Source organism: Cuculus canorus, chromosome 4 (genome assembly GCF_017976375.1).
Source record: "Cuculus canorus isolate bCucCan1 chromosome 4, bCucCan1.pri, whole genome shotgun sequence".
NCBI lineage: Eukaryota > Metazoa > Chordata > Aves > Cuculiformes > Cuculidae > Cuculus > Cuculus canorus.
In genome coordinates this window covers 26,503,143-26,522,029 of record NC_071404.1, presented here as the reverse complement: position 1 = coordinate 26,522,029, position 18,887 = coordinate 26,503,143, and the positions used below count along the sequence as shown (strand labels likewise).

General features: G+C 40.3%; 2 protein-coding genes across 2 annotated transcripts in view; one reads left to right on the top strand and one right to left on the bottom strand.

Moving 5' to 3' along the window:
- ATP8A1 (ATPase phospholipid transporting 8A1) overlaps positions 1–5,247 on the top strand; it is a 105,383-nt gene extending 100,136 nt beyond the window's left edge. Inside the window, 2 exon segments of the mRNA XM_054065279.1 lie at positions 316–407; positions 748–5,247. Of these exon segments, the coding sequence (XP_053921254.1) occupies positions 316–407; positions 748–845 (190 nt within the window). The 3' untranslated portion in view covers positions 846–5,247.
- Positions 5,248–9,165: 3,918 nt separating this feature from the next.
- SHISA3 (shisa family member 3) lies at positions 9,166–11,662 on the bottom strand. The gene is made up of 2 exons (XM_054065463.1): positions 11,316–11,662; positions 9,166–10,560 (listed from the first exon to the last, which is right to left on the bottom strand). The coding sequence occupies exons 1-2, from the start codon at positions 11,581–11,583 to the stop codon at positions 10,109–10,111; spliced, it is 720 nt and encodes a 239-aa protein (XP_053921438.1). The 5' UTR covers positions 11,584–11,662; the 3' UTR covers positions 9,166–10,108.
- Positions 11,663–18,887: the final 7,225 nt, after the last annotated feature.

Genomic DNA, 18,887 nt, shown 5'->3' with positions numbered 1-18,887 from the left:
ATATCACATGTTTCTAAAGAGGTCGTGCTCAAATGTTCACAGTATTTTTCATTTATTTGTGTTGTCAGCACAAAATACTGCTTCGAACATATGTTTTGCCTGTACTGTGACAAGTATAAACATTACAAGGGATCTGGACTTCATAATCTGCCCTTATAAACGCTTTAGTCATCGTCTTAAAAATTAGTCCAGACACAATTAAAAAAAGAGAAAGGACAATGGACACTTCTCATTTAATAATTAATTCCCAATTAACAGTCTCAAAGAGATACTGTAATTAGTAAGTATTTTCACACGTGTGCACTTTCTTTCTAGCTTAACTGAAAGAGCCCAATTACTGAAGAATGTTTTTAAGAAGAACCATGTGAACTTGTATCGCTCTGACTCTCTGCAGCAAAACTTGCTTCGTAAGTGTTCACTGACAACTAAAAATTAGTAACTGTTAATAGCATAGAAGTAAAACTCTACCTTTCACTGCATTTGTTTATAGTAAAGATGTAGTATCATATAAACTCAGTAGACCACGTTCTTTGCCTGTTGGTAGGCTTCTCTTCATAAGATACCACATGGTGTCTTTCTGCTATTTTATAACTGCAAAATTATGTAAGAAATGGCATGTTTTTTCTACCTACTTATTGCTGAAAGGAAGTTTGTTCTCTCCTATTGACCTTTTTTGGTTTTATCACAGCTTTAACAAAAAATTGTGATCAAAACTCAGTTGATTTCTGTTTTGTTTTATATCTGCAGATGGCTATGCCTTCTCTCAAGATGAAAATGGAATAGTTTCCCAGTCTGAAGTAATAAGAGCTTATGATACCACCAAACAAAGGCCTGAGGAATGGTGAAGGAACACAGCTCAATATTTAGTCCTTAGCAGTTACTTTTGTGAGACAGACTGCTAGATCTTTGCTGGGAGGTACGACCATGGCCCAGTTATCAGAGATTTGTAGATCTATGATGGTCTTGTTCCATAAAGTTTGGATTTGTGTATTCAGTAGACATGAGCACTGTGCAACTATACTGTAACACACCATCTCCAAATTTTTTAACAGGTATTTGCTTAGCCTTTGTAAACAGATTGGAATTTACCTTGTATCTTGCCAGCTTGCTTATTTTACAATGAAGCTGAATCAATACTGGTCATATACTCAAAAGGCAATGGTCAGATAGCTAAACATACTTTACATTGACAGACCATTAGCATCTGTGAAGGTTTTTGAGTGTTAGTATATTTAAATACAGTTGATAAAAAGCCTTTGATTTCAACAAGTGCTGAAAAAAATAGTATCATAATGGAGTTAATTCTCCTTCTTTGAGAAAGATTTTGAGTCAAGATATTTATAGATGTTTGTGTCAAACTAACCTAAAAATGTTTGCCAAAGAAGTTCCATAAATGTTTTCTGTTGTTAGACACAATTTGAAAGGAAGTTAACTCCAGTCCTGATTGCAGAACTGCATGCTTGAGTCTCCACACTTGAGGCAAAAGAGTCTAATTTGAGTGGCTCTTACAGTATTTGCTTTCAAAATTGCAAGTCTTCGAACCTTTGGCCTTATACAAGCTTTTTCTGTATTCTCATTTAGTATTACATATGTTGAAAATGGCTGCCACCTTGTAAAATTCAATCCACATTTGATTTTGTTTGTTTTTTAACAATTACTCTGCCTTACTTCCCTTTAGCAAACTTTAATTATTTTTGCAGTGTTTAGTTGTATCTGCTTTCACTGTAAGTTCAAAAGAAAGTTTGTTTTAACTTATTTTTTAAAATTAAATTTTCAATTTTTTATACTAAAATTATTTGAAATGTATACATTGAAATAGAGAGCAAAGCATGCCCTTTGCTAGTCTGTGGTATGTACTGTTTTATTTGCACTAAAGCCACTTCCTATAAAGGTGTGAAATACATTGCAGCAGCCTACAACTTGCTGGTTGTGCAGAATACATATGTACTCTCATCTTTAATTAAAAATGGAGAGGAAGTGACTGCAGAAAGAGATACACATCTGATTTAATGAGGAAAGGGAGGAAAGTGTTAAATGAGAACATTGTTATAAATTTTTTAAGTACTTATACTTGGTATTTCTCAACTTACCACCCAACAAACATCAATTTTCAAACAAAGAAAAGCTACTTTTAACTTCAGAATTTAGTTCAATCTTGTAGCTTTTTAGTCCATGATTAATTCTGAGTTTAAGAGCCACCATCATTACATTTTAAATATATTTTTAGTAGCAGTTGGTTTTAATTAAAATTCTGTGCATTTCATAGAAACTTATCTTTTTTTCCTTTGAATGGGGATCAACTAGATGAAGAAGCAGAACAATGACACCCCCAATGATCTGTTAAATTAAGAATCACCCATTTCCAACTTAGAAGTAGAAAGACATCCAATCTAATCTTTCTTCTGCCATCCTTTATCAGTCATAAACTTACTAAAGGCTGACTTTCCCTCCTTGCCTTTCATCTGACTAAACACTTAGCACATAACTTTATTGCACTATCCAAGTTTCTTATGCTCAATTCTAAGAGAAATTTAGAAATATGTGTAGAAAGCCCAACAAAAGACCCTGTATGAAAGTACATATTTAGGAAGGCGTATCAATGGGAAAGCAGTCTGCATTTCACATGCATGTTATGTAATGTCTTCCTCTCACTTTCCCTGAGTGATCTTTAAACAGCAAACAGAAGACACAGGGACAAAGGGAACGTATCCCACTAGAAACAGTACTGCCAGTCAGTCATGCAGACAAGAACTGCCTTCAGAAAAGCCATTTCAGGCATAGATAAATAGATGGATCAATATGGGAGGGCCAAATCACTTGACCTAAGGCAGGAAAAAATTTGGGGGCATGCCCCTTTCCTAAAATGGGGATCCCTATTTTCTGTCATCTAAAGGACAATGACCAACTTCAAAACATTTCTGAAATTAACCATGACACTGTTGCTCCTTTATAATCTTTCAGTGTACTTAACTCCTATAAAATTACTCAATCCATACATATTCGCTTTATGGGTAAATTTTTTGTTGTTATTGAGTTTTTTCTGTTCTAACTTGTTTAATTGCTGATATTGCAGCAAAGGATGTGAGGAAGGGATGTGAGGACTGCAATACATTCTAAAATATTTACAAAGATATTTACATGATCTCTTATTCTTACTATGAAATAAAATTCTGTCTCACCATTATAATACAGTTTGTGGGAAATAACAAAATATATCCTCAATTTAACTATTGTAAAAAGAAAGAAAGCAACTGAAACAACACTAAGATCCTAAATTTATGACGTTATTTAGGGGTTTTCAGATAGTCTTATCACAGCATTTCATCCTTGCATCTTTACAGAATTTGAAGTAGTGTTTCACAAAGTGCATTTTTCATTTTTATTACTTGTGATAGGTTTTTCGCCTGGCTCTCTACTTTATCTACATACTAGATGTTGTTTATTGTCTGGTAATTAGTGGTTGGAAGATACTGCTTCTTGGAAATAGTGAAGAAGACAATGGCAATTCTAACTGGTTTTTGACTGCTCATAAAATGCCATTTAAAAATATAAGAACATCTTAGCTATGTGTGCCCATTTTTAAATCAGGTCAAGTATACAATATGCACTTTATTTTCATGTTGAGTACGCAGTAATATAATCTATTACCATCCTGCTAGTACATCATATCTTTGTTAAAATAAGGGGATTGTGCAGATATTTATTTAAAAATAATGCCCATAACAATGCCTCTTTTGTTAATGTTTGATAATTCAAATCTGTATTAAACATAGAATTCACAAGGGGTTTTCCATCTGTTTCATGTGCACTGCATAACAAATACAAGTTGTATTAAAAATTTCCATCAAAAAGTTGAACTAGCGCCACTTAGAAATCAGATATCTTATATAAATACTGTTGGTTGATTATTTTTAAATATATATATAAATGATTCACAAGAATAAGCAACAAGAAACAAATTTTAACAAATCCATTGATAATTTGGATTTGGATTTTTTCTTGCCATTTCCTAATTTTACACTTACTTTTGCAAAGCAGTTTCAACAGATTTATAGTCATCATTCTATTTGTATGAAATGATAAATAAAATATTTTGAAACACTTAAGAGATAGCTGAAGATTCCTATATGTCCATATGCATCCATAAAATTCATGGTGTTACAAAGATGCAGACTAGGTACATCTAGACTTCTTCCATTACATTTAAACTCATCTTGAACCATAAGTAATTTGGAATACATGTTAAATTTAAGGAGAGAAGATTTTATTTCCCTTTTTTTCTTACATATTGTGTAAAAGCACTTGTAATTCTGATGTATTTATCATTCTGTCTGCATGAGGCAGTATTTCTTAAGCGTTCTGGGGCAATGCATGGTGGTTGCTGTTCCCTGTTTTTTAATGCCTTCGTTAAAAGTCTGCTCATAATATATCAAGAAGTTAGTGCTATGTAAGCAAATAAGTTTGTCAATTCAACTTGGGACTGGATGTTTTCACTGGTAGCAAAATTCAATGAATGAATTTCTCCTTCCCCCCGGCTGCCCTCGCTCCCCCAGTTTCCTTGCTGTTCACCAACAGAACTTTATTAAACAAAGGAATATTTTAGCATTCCAAACCTGGTTCCTTTACTCACAAAACCTTTAGTCACATAGGCTTCCACTGGACTGTTTGTAAGTATAAGGACTACTCATCTGACTAATGATGTGCAAGGTTTGGCACTTTGGAGGGTTGGTCCTTTAACTTAAGTGAAGCATTTCCACATAGAGAGTGATTTGTAATTGCAAAGCTGTGACCAGAACAAGTTTGGGTTTTAAGTCATATTTTATGGTGTTTCTTTGTTGTAGAATATAAGCCATAAATGCATTAATATTGGTTTTCTACTTCAACTTAATTTTTCATTATGGGTTTTCAGTGTTTGATATGTATGAAAGCGGTCAGTCTGTAATAGCAAAATTTGCATTCGAGGTAAAGTGAGGTTTTACAGCTCCACTAAGCCATTACTGCTGAAACTGTTGTGAAAATTATGAAGCTGCATGAATGAAGACTTTGACTCAGTGTTTATGGTAGTTTCTCAGGTTTAGTTTTAACTGGATGTTAAATGCACTGTGTTTTATAGTTATTCTCTTTTAGTAACACATTTCAGTTCTACGCAGTGTTACATGTCATTTGGCATTTTGTGAATGTGCATGTTTTGAACTGCAAATTTTAAATGGTTTGTCTTTTAATTGTTAAAAAAAATGAATAAACTTTGCCATTAAATGAAGAAGTTTGTTGAATTAATTGGCTGCACATGCTAGGGACTATTTTCAAGGGCAAATCTATATCCTACTTGGATTTGAATTCTTTACAATGGAACATATCAGAAAGAGCATTTCACAAATACCAAAGAACACTTATGTTATTAAGGTAAACTGAAACAGCAAAAAATTGTTTATTTTTTTTTTTACATACCTAACTTGAGATGTCTTTTTCAGTTTTCATGGGAAGTCCAGAAAGAGTTATAAAAATAAAAATCCAACACCTACATTTACCCTCCTCCCCAAAAAAAAAGACTGAGCGTGACAAGTCCTTAGTAAGGGTGATACTATATTTTGAAAGAGTAGTATGCAGTACAAGAATGGTAATTGGGAAACTATGTTCTTTTTTTAGACAACAGTGATAAATACTGTATCCTTTGGCTATGATAGTAGCAGGTTTCTGTTTCTCCTAACAGAGCCCACCTACTGAATAAAAATCAATTTATCTAAGCCTAAACTGAATTTTGGTTTTAGATAGGTGACTGATTCCTTATATACACTAGACAATTATTTTATTTTGTAGGGTTTTTTTATTCTGTCAAGGCAGGCTTGGTAATAGATGCATCTTTCACACTGTTAGTTTTGTGATACCCAGTCTTTATTCGTAGAGCTGGTTTAAGGAGATTCTACCTGATGTTATGTCACCGCCTCTATTATGATGGCAGCCATTGAAATTACTCAGGATATAATCCAGTTTATAATGATCCAGGCTCCCTTTCAAATCCTTTCCCTCCTTTCTCATGGCAAATGTTATTTTTAAGCTCAATCATTTCAGTAACTTGTTTCACATGATAGTCCCATGAATTCAAAAGTCATAGATGGAAAGAATAAAAAGAACAGAAAGGCATTTCTTCCTCTGCCTTTGCTAATGAAGACAGCATATAATGGAATTACAGCCTCATTGTAATTGCGAATGAAAAACTATATGTGAGTATTGTGGAGCAGCAGCAGCCCCCTCATAGCAGAAGCTTTGTTCAGAGTATCAAGTCCACAGAACACATCACAAGATGCAGAAAAACAGCACCAAAAATTTACTCACCTCCGTAATGTTACTGTCAAGCTGTAACTGAACAGTAGTGACAAAATAATTTTGAAATTGTCATTCTTTTCATTCCAGCAGGATGAGCATTACAAATAATCCATGAGTTTACACAGCTATATACTGTACCACTTACCTAATTTCAAATAAAATCCTTCTTGCAAGTACAGTTAGTGTTTTTCGTAGCACCAAGGAGTTTTGATTCATTTTGGAGATACACACTTAAGAAACTCAAAATGCAGAAATACAAAACAAACAGCTAATTCGCGTCACTATTATTCTTTGCCCACAGGCAGCCTGGATTTCAGACGTGCCATTACCAGTTAATAGCAATCAAAGCATTTTGTGTATACTGTGTGTGAATGACAGCAATCAATCTGCAGTGATTTTTGTTTCATTTGGATTTTAGATTGCTGTCACTTTAGTAAAATGAGTGACGATACAACTAACTCTAGTATTACAAAGAAATAGTGAAACCTACTGTGTTTAAAAAATAAGCATTAAAGCAAGTACTGTGTAAATACTACTTCAGAGAGCAAGCAATTTCTTTTAGTTCAAGCATACATCCAGCCCTTTGAACTGTTTCATAAGTCATTAAAACTGTGTATCAGATGCCATTTGTGTTCTGTCTGCAAGTTTTGGAAAAATTACTATTTTCTATAATTTACAGGATCATCTAGTGCCAATAGGTCCTTTTCACTAGGAAAGAAATTCAGCATTCTCACCTGCGCCCCGATTCCCATCTGGGTTGGGCAGTACTGGCACAGGCAACAAGCACTTCGTTCTGCAAGCTTGTAGTCTGTCCAGCAACCTTCAGGTTGGCTCACTGCCACTGTAACTACGTGAACAATAATTTACAGAATTTTCTAAACTTATAGATTCTTGTCTAGCTGCAGATGGTGCATAACACAGGTAACCCAGTACAGCTATTTTAACTACACCTGATCTTTCCCAGCCTTAGACCCCCGTCTGCATGATTTGTTACACTCGCCAATCTGTGAAGTGCTTAGAGCTCTATAAACTTACAGACTTCTGTATGTCTAATTCCGTGAAATGATGCCTGTGTGTCACGTTCTTCAAGCATTTTATGAGGTTTAAACCCCTTATGCAGCGTTAGGGGAGGAAAGGAATCAGATCTCAGAGGGATCTTCTCTGCTAGGCTGCGTTTCATGTGACATTGTAAATTGCACAGCCTCTACTTAAGACTGAATAATTAGTAAAATCTGTATGCAAGTGTAGCAAAAATCCATTCCTGCATTTGAATATCAATAAATCTAACTGTAGAGCCCATTGAGACCCTTACAGTGAAGGAGCCCGGCCTGTTCGGTGTATGCTGACAACTCTTGGTAGGCAACAATCAAGTTCAACTTGTGGCTTCTTGGTGCACAGCCTATCAGAGAAAACCACTGAATTTTAGCTACCCACCACTGGTGTCAGAGGCTCTGACGACTAATCACTCTCTAGAGAAACATAAAATTGCACCTTGTCAACTAGAATTGATCAAATGTCTGCTTCCAGAAGGATCTGTGTTGCCTTGGTTTCCTACATAAAAGAAAGATTTCTACTAATTGAAGACTTACATTTGTAAAAATTACAGTTTAGTTATTTTACTATTTGTGTATACTGTGCACAGGAATGATGAGCAGATCTGACAGGGTGCTTCCAACCAACAGTGCTGATATCTGTTGCAGTATTAAATGATTTTTCAGAGAAGTTACTTTATGAAAAGTCCCATATTTCTTACCTGTTAAAAACATGCAGTGAAACATTATCAAAGGTAGGCAAAAATTTACCTGCCCCCTTCCTTGAATATCGTTTCCTAAAAATTGCTAGCCAAAACACTTACCTTTCTGGTAATTTCCCAAGTACTCAGAATCTACCTTCTAAGATTTTTATAAACTATACACTACTGTGTGTCGTTATTTCAGTTTGTAAAAATAACCATATTCAAGCTAAAACCTATTAATTAAAACATCACTGTATTCAACTTACATGGTCTTTCTGCTTAGAAACCACATTTCCAGCGGTAATATCTATTGGATTATAATGTTAATTATGCAATAAAAAAGTTGAGTTATTTCAAAATATTTTTTTCATAAAAGCTAAGATAATGATTGTTAGATTTTTGCTAAGAAAAGAAAATATTCAACTCTTGAGGGAGAATCAGCGAAGCTTTTCTAAAACCCAAAGTATTCTGTAATTCAAAATACAAGTGCTGTAATTTTAACATGTATCAATCTGGTAGCACTTGTAAAACAGGTCAGCTAGAATGTACTTCAACAGATCCTGTACACATGGAGTTTAGGGCTGATAAAACAACACAGTTCAACCTCTAATATTGCGGATTCTGACACAGAAAATGACTTCATTTGTTCACAAAATGAGTATACAGAGAAGCCCTGTAATGACTGCATTTTTTCTGGCGTATTTTCCATTTGCTTGCTGAATGTGTTTGGTTCAGATGAAGGTTTTTTTCTTCCATTCGGTTTGTTGGTTTACTCAGAGGAAGGAATGTAGAAGGGCAAACAAAATTTATTCCTAAGGTGGGATATTTTAAATTAAGATACTCAACTAATTAGTGTAGTTTTTATCACTTTTTTACCACAGTTGCATATAAAAGGCATTAACTGATTTACTAGCTCGCTATATGTTCAGAACTGTGTATTAGATTGAATCTGCATAACAGGTGCGGCTTAAGGTGTAGGTCATTTACAAAAGCAGAATTGACTACTTTTAACAGCAAATAAAATATAGTTACACCATCAAAATGAAAACTGGCTCATCAAATACTGTCTGTACACAAACATACAGATGACACAACACTTCAACCACATAGTTTATTGATAACTTTTTGTGGGTGTGACTACTAAATAATTAGTGCTGTCAACGCTGTAAATACGTTTTAAATTACAAGGTTGTCTTTACATTTTATACATGGCTAATTTTACAAATAGAACTCTATGTCCAACTTAAACATGTTGTTGAGCAAAAAGGCAACAATAAATACTTTCTTCTGAAGAATGCTTTAATGTAATGCCATTTTTAGAATGTTATGCAGAGAAGTTGTTGGCGATATCGCTGAATACATTCTCCTTTTCTCACAGACAATTATTTGGCTGCTTGGGATTGGCATGTTTTCAACTAGCCTAATTAGTACTAGTTTTGTCTATCGTAATTAAAGTTTACTAACACAAATAGGCAGTGTAAGTTCAGGTATATTATGTGTGTTTTAAAAACCCACGTATTCTGATATCTATAGTAAAATACTCCCTCTTATTTTCATTGCTCATGGAAGTGGGAAGCAGTCGGCTGTTTTCAGGATCTGAAAACTCTTCCTTTTAGTTCAGTTCATCTCTCACTTCTCAGGGTTATTGCTGCTTTACAGAACTAGTTTGATTATTATCAGTGGAACACAGTCACCATTTGTTAACCAAGTTAATAGTATCTGGGGTTAAAATATCATTTATAATGCTGTTAAATTAGTAACTTTATCCCAAAATGGTCTTTCTACTTGTCTCTGAACAAGTTCTGCACAAATTAGACTGAACACTCAGAGTAGTCAGTTTTTAGAGCAAGTAAGTTTGGAATGTTTTACGATTCATTTGTGTGATCCAAATTTGGGAAATGAGATCCGAAATGAGACCTTGCACTCTTCAAGGGCAACTCACCCACGGGAACAGTTCTGCCTTCTGCCACCCCACAGCATCTCAGCGTGACACCCAGCAGCAGCAGTCCCTGTGCTTCCAAAAGCTGTGTCATTTCTTGACAACTCCTTTCAGCTCTGACTAAAATCAGAGCAGCTCTTCCCAGCCACAGCAGGCTCTGGCTGGAGAGGATACCCAAAGTACGGCGGCGACACCAGAAATCCCGACGGTTGGGTCAGGTGGACTGCATGGGCTGTCTGGAAGCAGCCTGATGTGTACGGTGGAGGTGGTGATGCCACAAGGCACCCTGGCTCTGCCCGGGGAAAGGAGAACCGGCGAACTGAGCTGCCGGTTGAACTGGAACTTGTCGCAGTGCTGGACTGCCTCGATGGTGTCCTGAAGCTTGTCGAGGACAGGATCATGGGAAGAGTCTCGGTCTGATAGCTCCGCAGGGAAAATCGTATTGGCTGTGACGGCTGCTTAGGTCTTAAACATGTGCAACAGTAAACCGCTACTAGAGAGCCCACGATAATGAAGGCAATAAATATTGATCCAACAATGAGGAATGGAACGTAGATTGGTTCTGGGAGAAAAAAGAATAAAAGCCACGCACGTTAGCCTGCTGCAGTAACAGGTCTGCTGCACAGAAATAAACTCCAGAGAGTTTGAAGCCCCACATCATTTTAGTCCCATTGAAGCTGCTCAGAAGACAGAGCTTCTGATTATTGTCATCAGAACAAAATTAAAGTTTAAATCCCATACATACACCCAAAATTTCTTTCTGCTGACAGTTTTAATAGCTACCAATGGTAAAAGCTGTCTACACCGTGTCCCGTTCACTAGTCCTAGTCAGGTTTAGTGCAAGAATCGCACCGCTTTCCCCCTCCTTCGTCCAACGCAACAGCTCCAGTCTGCAGCCGCGGCTCAAACGCTGCAGATGCTGTTCAGTCGCTTTCACTCAAAAGGTGGAAAACGAGCGCAGAAGGTGGGAAACCGGGTCCCCGTGTGCGCTGCCGGGTTTCTTTCGCGCGGACACCCGACAGCCCCTTCCTCGCACAGTGCGCTCCGGTCTCGGCTCCGGGAAACTCAAAGTCAGTTCAACAGACACGCAAACTTAAAAAACACGACTGCGCCTCCCAGTTAGGAAGGATGCAGCGCCCGGGGCCGCTTCCCATCGCGAGGGGACGGCACCGAGCGCATCCCCGGGCGCCGCATCCCCGGGCGCCGCATCCCCGGGCGCCGCATCCCCGGGCGCCGCATCCCCGGGCGCCGCATCCCCGGGCGCCGCATCCCCGGGCGCCGCATCCCCGGCGCCTCCCCCCGCCCTCGGGCACTCACGGGCGGCCACCCCCGGGTCCGGCGGCTCCCGGTCGTTGTCGCAGCCGCCTTGCTCCAGGCGCGCCTCGGCGGCGGCGCAGCAATAGCGCAGCGCGCAGGAGCCGCAGCAGATGGTGGCGGCCGCCGTGTCGAAGCCCTCGGGGCACTGGAAGCCCTCGTGGTAGCCGCCCTGCCCGTCCAGCCAGCCGTGGCAGTACTCGCCGCCGCCGGGCTGCCCGCGGCCGGCCAGCAGCCCCAGCAGGAGGCAGCGCAGCAGCAGCCGCGCCATGGCCCGCCGGGGCAGGCAGGGGGCGGCCCCGCAGCGCCCGGACCGGGGCGGGGGGGCAGCGCCCCGCGGCGCCGCCGTCACCTGCCGCCCCCGCCCCGCGGGGCCCCTCGGCCGAGGCGCGCTGCGGGCATCGTGCTGGGCTGCCCCCCGCCGCCGCTGCCCGGGCAGGGCGGGCCCTCGGCCGGCGGAGCGGCCCCGCGCCTCAGGGGTTAAGCGTTCCCAAACACGTCGTGTGATTTATTAGTAGGGCTCTTCGCTTCTTAACCTGTTTCCTTTCGCAGATACTTTTTGTGTGCGAAGACGTAGAGGTACGTCCCCAGAAGGTTTATAGCCTCTTTTAGTCGAACGTCGGACCCATCACCTTTATTTTCATAGAAGCATAGAATCGTAGAATAGTTTGGGTTGGAAGGGACCTTAAAGATCACCCAATTCCAACCCCCTGACACGGGCAAGGACACCTCCCACCAGACCAGGCTGCCTAAAGCCTCATCCAACCTGGTCCTGAACACCTCCAGGGATGGGGCAGCCACACCTTCCCTGGGCAACCTCTGCCAGTGACAGAGAGGAAATTCTTCCTTATGTGTTTTTTACGAAGGGAGAGGGCGAGTGTGGGGCTGAGGAGGATGGACGTGTCTGTTCACAGGAGCATCTGATCCTTTTTCTGCTGGAAGAGTAATAGCAAGTCACTAACTATCAGGAAAACCACAAAAGGAACTGCTTACTCATTTTTTCTAGAGGAAAAAAATATTTTAAATGGACTGAGCAGATCTATACTTCTAGTTTAAGCAAAGAAACATTTCTATAAATTATGGGTCCCCCGTGTGCTGTCTAAGAGGCACTCCTGCTTTAACAGTAAAAGAGCTCACGAAACTAGTGCTATATTAAAGTTGAGCTGGATGAAAAAAAATCATTTTTACTGCATCTGAAACTTCCCGCTATCATTTAGCACTGGGGTATGAATATGTATATCAGAGTCTGACCACTCGTCAAACATTTTGAATGCCCGTGTCACTAATTTCCAAAGTTGGCAGGTTCAGTGAAACAAAAGGAACAAAGTGTGCTGTGTACCAGCAATAAAACTGTGCACCGAGAGTCATCTATCAAGACCTTAGACTTCTGGCCAACCCCAAATACAGTCCACAAGCACAATATTTCTGTTTGCTTTTCTTTTGTCTAATCCCCTAGCTTTTTTTTTTTTCCTCTGACACTTTTTTCTTTGTGATTTCTCTAAATACAACCAGTACTACTGAAAAGCAAATAAAACAATTGTATAAAGGTAAAATATTTTTCCTGGTTATTTAACAGGCATAGGTATAGAAATAATAAAAATGTACCTTAAAGAAGAGAAAATAGATTTTGAATGTGAAGATGTGATACTCTGTCCTCTTCTGCATTTTTGTTTTGAAATGATGATGTGAATTAAACTTGTACCATCTGTCCTGACTCTGAATTCCTAGTTTGTATAGGCAAATGTTAAATATTAATATAGTTTTGCATTTACTTCACTGTGGTTTTAGAGCAAACATAGCCTCCATGGAATGTTTGAAAACATATTGCTTTTAAAGGTGTAATCCAGCTTCCAGGAAGGTCAAAAGGAATCTCTCTGTTGACCAGGATGAGGCTTGGAGCAGGAGCTCAGGAAAGGCTACATGGTACATTTAGCTGTCCTCAGGTGCAGAGGACAGAGAGACAACAGATCCTGTCAAATCTGCAGGAAAGCCACATTTGCTAGAAGTTGCTGAGTAAATGTGTCACAGTTCATATGTTGATTTTGCTAATTAATTCACCAGCTTCTGGGAAAAAAAAAAAAAAGTCTGAAAAAATATTTCTGATAGATGTATTTTAGGTATTAAGTTACTACAGGAACTGCGGAGATATTCTTCATGGCCGGGGGGGGGGGGGCGGGTGGACGGGAACAGGACAGACATGACTGGAAGGGCTCCCAATCCACAGGCATCAGCAAGAGTTTGACCTGGATTTGTTTCTCCTGTGTTGCTTTTTTAGTGCTTGGATAGTTTAAGTTTGTCTTTGTGTCAGAGAGCTCTCTACTCCCCTCTTGTGTAAGCTGATGGCAGCTGTAAAGGGTCTCCATCAAATGGGCACAATTGTCCTTCTCTTTGTTTGTATCCCAAATTGCCCCATCCTACAAGAAAAAGACCTGTTAGGACTTACTTAAGTATTTGCTTGAAAGTGCATGCGTGGTTGGTTTATTTTTGTGTGGAAAAATGGTATTTCAGTCATTCGAGTGGATTTATCTCACTGGTGCCAAATAAAAATCAGAGGCAGATTTCGGTACTGCTCTTGTAAACAGAGCCAGCCTTGAAAGTTTGAAGATACATGAACAGTTTTCCTATGAACTGCTGAGGTCTTAACTTACTTCTTTGGGCTTATTTTTTGCTTTCTCTGAAACACTGATGCAGTTTACAGAATGTGTTGTGACTCCAGTGGAGATGAGTTGAGTTATTCTGACCCAGAGAGAGACAAAAACTTTAGTTCTGCTCCCCTTTTGTAAAGGTTGCATCTATGTGGCCACGTCCTTAAAAAAAAACCTGACATGCTGGCAGATTCATTTGCCTCTTTATAGGTTACCTACTTAAACTGAATCGACAAATAATTAATACAGGAAAAAATGTCATACAGACTGTTGGTGAGCATTCTTCATCTGCAATTTGTAGACATCACATGGCTAGTAGTACATCACTTTTAGACTGTATTTTTTGGGGTAATATTCTTGCAAAGTACCCTTGCTGACTTTGCTTATTATTTATCTTAGCTGAAGCCTTCCAGCTTCTAAGTGATATGGTGTGGTGAATTTTGAATTAAAACCACTGGTTTTAAAAGCCCTGTAGCTATTGCCCTGATTACTGTTGCTTATAAACTTAGTACTAAAAGTAATAAAGGCAAGATTAATCATATAACAAGCATAGAAGATAATTTCATTGGTAGTTTAAGGTAGTATTATTTACCAGACTTTTCTTACTGTCCTGACAACAAACCCAGGGAGAGAGCCTATTGTAGCACTCCTCGTCTGCTTCAGTGCAAGCTCAAACAATATTTCTTAAATGACCTCTGCTATCATTCCATCCTTGTTTACAGCAATTACCTCATTTCTACCAAACCAATTTATTGTAAAAACAGATATTAAATCTCCTTAAACAGATTCATAGTTTCTAATAATATTTTTACTACGCTTGGTTGTCTGTGTCTGGGCTTTTTTTTCCTGTTTTCACTATGACCCTTTGGGGGTTCCTTTAGAGTGTAAAGCATTCAATGACCCATGAAGCTCTAGCAAGACAGATAATTGTATTACCATTTCAGGTGGGCACTACTGATATTAGTAAACCCTGGGACTTTGGCTCGGCTGCTAGAGTCCAAGCCTGGAGTGCACCTTCCAAACATTCCTAAATAATTGCACATGTCTGTCTGGACTAGGGTAATGGTAGTCTCAGCTCACGTCTTGCTTGAGGTAACCATCAGGACTAGTCATTTCACCCTGGATCTTCATTAGATATTGTCTTGAATTTCAGAGAATATAAAGGCTAAAAAGAGTTACCAGCTTCTAAAACCAACCTGGTGCAAGCAGATTTCCCTTTAAAAATGAAAAAAAAAACCAAAATGCCATCTAAATTGAAAATCCTTTAGCAACGTGACTTACTTCATTAAGCACGTAAGGACTGTTTTGAATAAAACCCTGTACACTGCTTTCTAAAACTATATCCTTTTTCTTGGCTGGTCGTTGATAAAGCCCTTCCTGCAACTGCCTTGCTGGAAAAGCCACCTGCCAAGCCACACACATCCATCTCCCAGCCCAGGACAGCTGGGAGGAGCACTGGGATGTGCCTCAGCTTCAGCCCCATGCCCTGAGGAGGCTCCCACCGTGTCTCCATTTCTCCTGTGGCTGCACAGGTTGCCCACGTCAGCAAATTAAGGCAGACCTTTAAAACCCACAAAGTGTGTTTTGGTTGGTTGAATCAAGGGGAAATGTGCTGCTTTTCTTTTATTTTCTTTTGCCTTGCTTTTTTTTTCAGCATCCTTTCTTATGTGGGAGGGATCACTCTAGACTGTTTTGGGTTGGGAGCTGCAGGCTATGACAGTCAGCATTTTACGGTATCTTTCTAAATTCATGCTTGTAATATGGTATATGACTTCTAATATGTTTTATAATCTATTTCTGAATAAATATTTCTGGAATTTGACTAGCGCTGCATTGTTTTTCATCCTGGTCAGGAATATCACTGTGTTTTCTGAAGTCTCTTGGGAATACTTGAGGAGTAAGGCTACATGGGACAGCTATTAAAAGCAGCACCACTTACACTTGCGCACAACTAACCCACTGAGAGAACCAGTTACAGCTTTTGGAGAAAAATATAGAAGTCAGGCTATCTCAGCCTAATGACTGCTGAAGTACTTGAGATTAGTCACGCTATAAGTGCCTCAGGGCTCACTCAAGAAGTAGGATGTTGGGTTCCTGGTGTCTTGATAAATATATGCCTGTATCACAGTAATGATCCCGTATCTGAGATCTGTAGCACTGCTAGGTGGAGTTAGGTTCAGGCTTCAGAAATCATTATTCTCCTCTAAGGATTCAAGAGCAGAAGCTATTTTTAAGTCAGTAATGCAGTCATCCCTGTTCAAGAGACAAGTTATCCCAGCCACCCCTCATCTTAAGAAGACATCCTTAAGAAGATCACTCTTGTCTTATACTTGAGCTCTATAGAGACCATCGAAAGATTAAGAGATTTCTTTGCATGCAGTAACTGGATGTCTCTCTTTTATACAACCACAGAGGTGCTCTCTGCTTTCTTCCTAATGTCTAATCTAAATCTACTCTATTTTGGCTTAAAACCGTTATCCCTCATCCTGTCATTGCACTTCCTGATAAGAAGACCTTCCCCAGCTTTCCTGTAGGCCCCCTTTAAGTACTGGAAGGCTGCTATAATATCTCCCCAGAGCCTTCTTTTCCCTAGGCTACACAAGCCCAACCCTCTCAGCCTGTCCTCATATAGAATGTGCTCGAGCCCTCTGGTCATCTTCATAGCCTCCTCTGGATTTGTTCTAGCAGATCCATGTCCTTCCTGTGCTGAGGACTCCAGAACTGAATGCAGTACTTCAGATGAGGTTTTACGAGAGTGGAGTAGAGGGAGTGAATCACCTCCTTCACCTTACTGGTCACGGTTGTTTTGATGCAGCCCCAGGATACAGTTCCTTTCAGGGCTGCAAGCACACATTGCCAGCTCATGTTGAACTTCTCATTGACCAATATCCCCAAGTCCTTCTCCTCAGGGCTACTCTCAATCCATTCACTGCCCAGAGTGTGTTTATGCTTGGGATTGCCCCAACACAGGTGCAGGACCTTGCACTTGTCCATGCTGAATTTCATGACATTTGCGCAGACCCACCTCTCAAGTCCATCAAAGTTGCTCTTGATGGCATCTTTTCCCTCCAGTGTGTCAACCATGCCACACAGCTTGGTGTCGTTGGCAAACTTGCTGAGGATCCCCTCAATACCACTACCCATGTTTGCTACAAAGATGTTAAACAACAGTGTTCCCAATACCGACCCTTGAGGACCACCACTCACCACTGGTCTCCACTTGGACACTGAGCCATTGACCACAAGTCTTTGTGTGCAACCATCCAGCCAATTACTTATCCACAGAATGATCTGTCCGTCACATCTGCATCTCTACAATTTGGAAGTGAGAATATCTCGCAGGACAGTGTCGAATGCTTTGCACAAGTCCAGGTAGATCATAGAATCATAGAATAGGTTGGGTTGGAAGAGACCTTAAAGATCATCTAGTTCCAATCCCCCTACCATGGGCAGAGATACCTCCCACTAGACCAGGCTGCCCAAAACCCCATCCAACCTGGCCTTGAACACCTCCAGGGATGGGGCATCCACAACTTCCCTGGGCAACCTGTGCCAGTGCCTCACCACTCACATAGTGAAGAAATTCCTCATGTCTAGTCTAAATCTTCCCCTCTCCAGTTTATACCCATTGCCCCTAGTCCTATCACTACAAGCCTTTGTAAACAGTCCCTTCCCAGCTTTCTTGTAGGACCCCTTCAGGTACTGGAAGGTCGCTATAAGGTCTCTTTGGAGCCTTCTTTTCTCCAGGCTGAACAGCCCCAACTCTCTCAGCTTATCCTGATATGGGAGGTGCTCCAGCCCTCTGATCATCTTCATAGCCCTTCTCTGGACCTATTCTAACAGTTTCATATCCTTTTCATGTCGAGGATTCCAGAACTGGATACAATACTCCACATGAGGTCTCACAAGAGAGGAATAGAGAGGCAGAATCACTTCCTTTGACCTGCTGGCCACGCTTCTTTTGATGCAGCCCAGGATACAGATGGCATTCTGGGTTGCGAGTGTACATTGCCGGCTCATGTCAAGCTTCTCATCAACCAGCACTCCCAAATTGTTCTCTGCAGGGATACTCTTAATCACATCATCCACCATCCTGTACTGAAATCGGGGATTGCCCTGACCCTGATGTAGGACCTTTCACTTGGCCTTATTAAACCTCATGAGATTCACACAAGCGAACTCTCCAGTCTGTACAGGTACCTCTGGATGACATCCTGTCCTTCCGGTGTGGCAACTGCACCACTCAGCTTGGTGTCATCTGCAAACTTCCTGAGGGTGCACTCAATCTCAATGTCCATAGCATTGATAAGGATATTTAACGGCACTGGTCCAAGTACAGACCCCTGAGGGACACCACTTGTCAGAGATCTCCATCTGAACTTCAAGCCATTGACCACTACTCTCTGAATATGACCATCCAACCAATTTCTTATCCACTAAACAGTCCACCCATCAAATCCTTATCTCTCCAATTTAGAGAGAAGAATGTTGTGGGGAATCATGTCAAAGGCTTTACAGAAGTCCAGACAGATCACATCCATTGGTTTTCCTGTGTCCACTGCTGTGGTTACCGCCTCATAGAAAGCCACTAAGTTGGTCAGGCAGGATTTTCCCTTGATGAAGCCGTGCTGGCTGCCACTAATCACCTCCCCATCTTCCATGTGCTTTAGCACAGCTTCTAGGAAGATCTGTTCCATGATCTTCACAGGCACAGAGCTGAGGCTGACAGGTCGATTGTTCCCAGGGTTGTCTTTTCTACCCTTTTTAAAAATGGGCACAACGTTACCCTTCTTCCAGTCACCAGGGACTTCTTCTGATTGCCATGAATTTTCAAATATCATGGAGAGAGGCTTGGCAACCGTATCTACCAGTTCCCTCAGGACTGTGAAATGCATCTCATCAGGTCCCATAGAATTACGTATATTCAGGT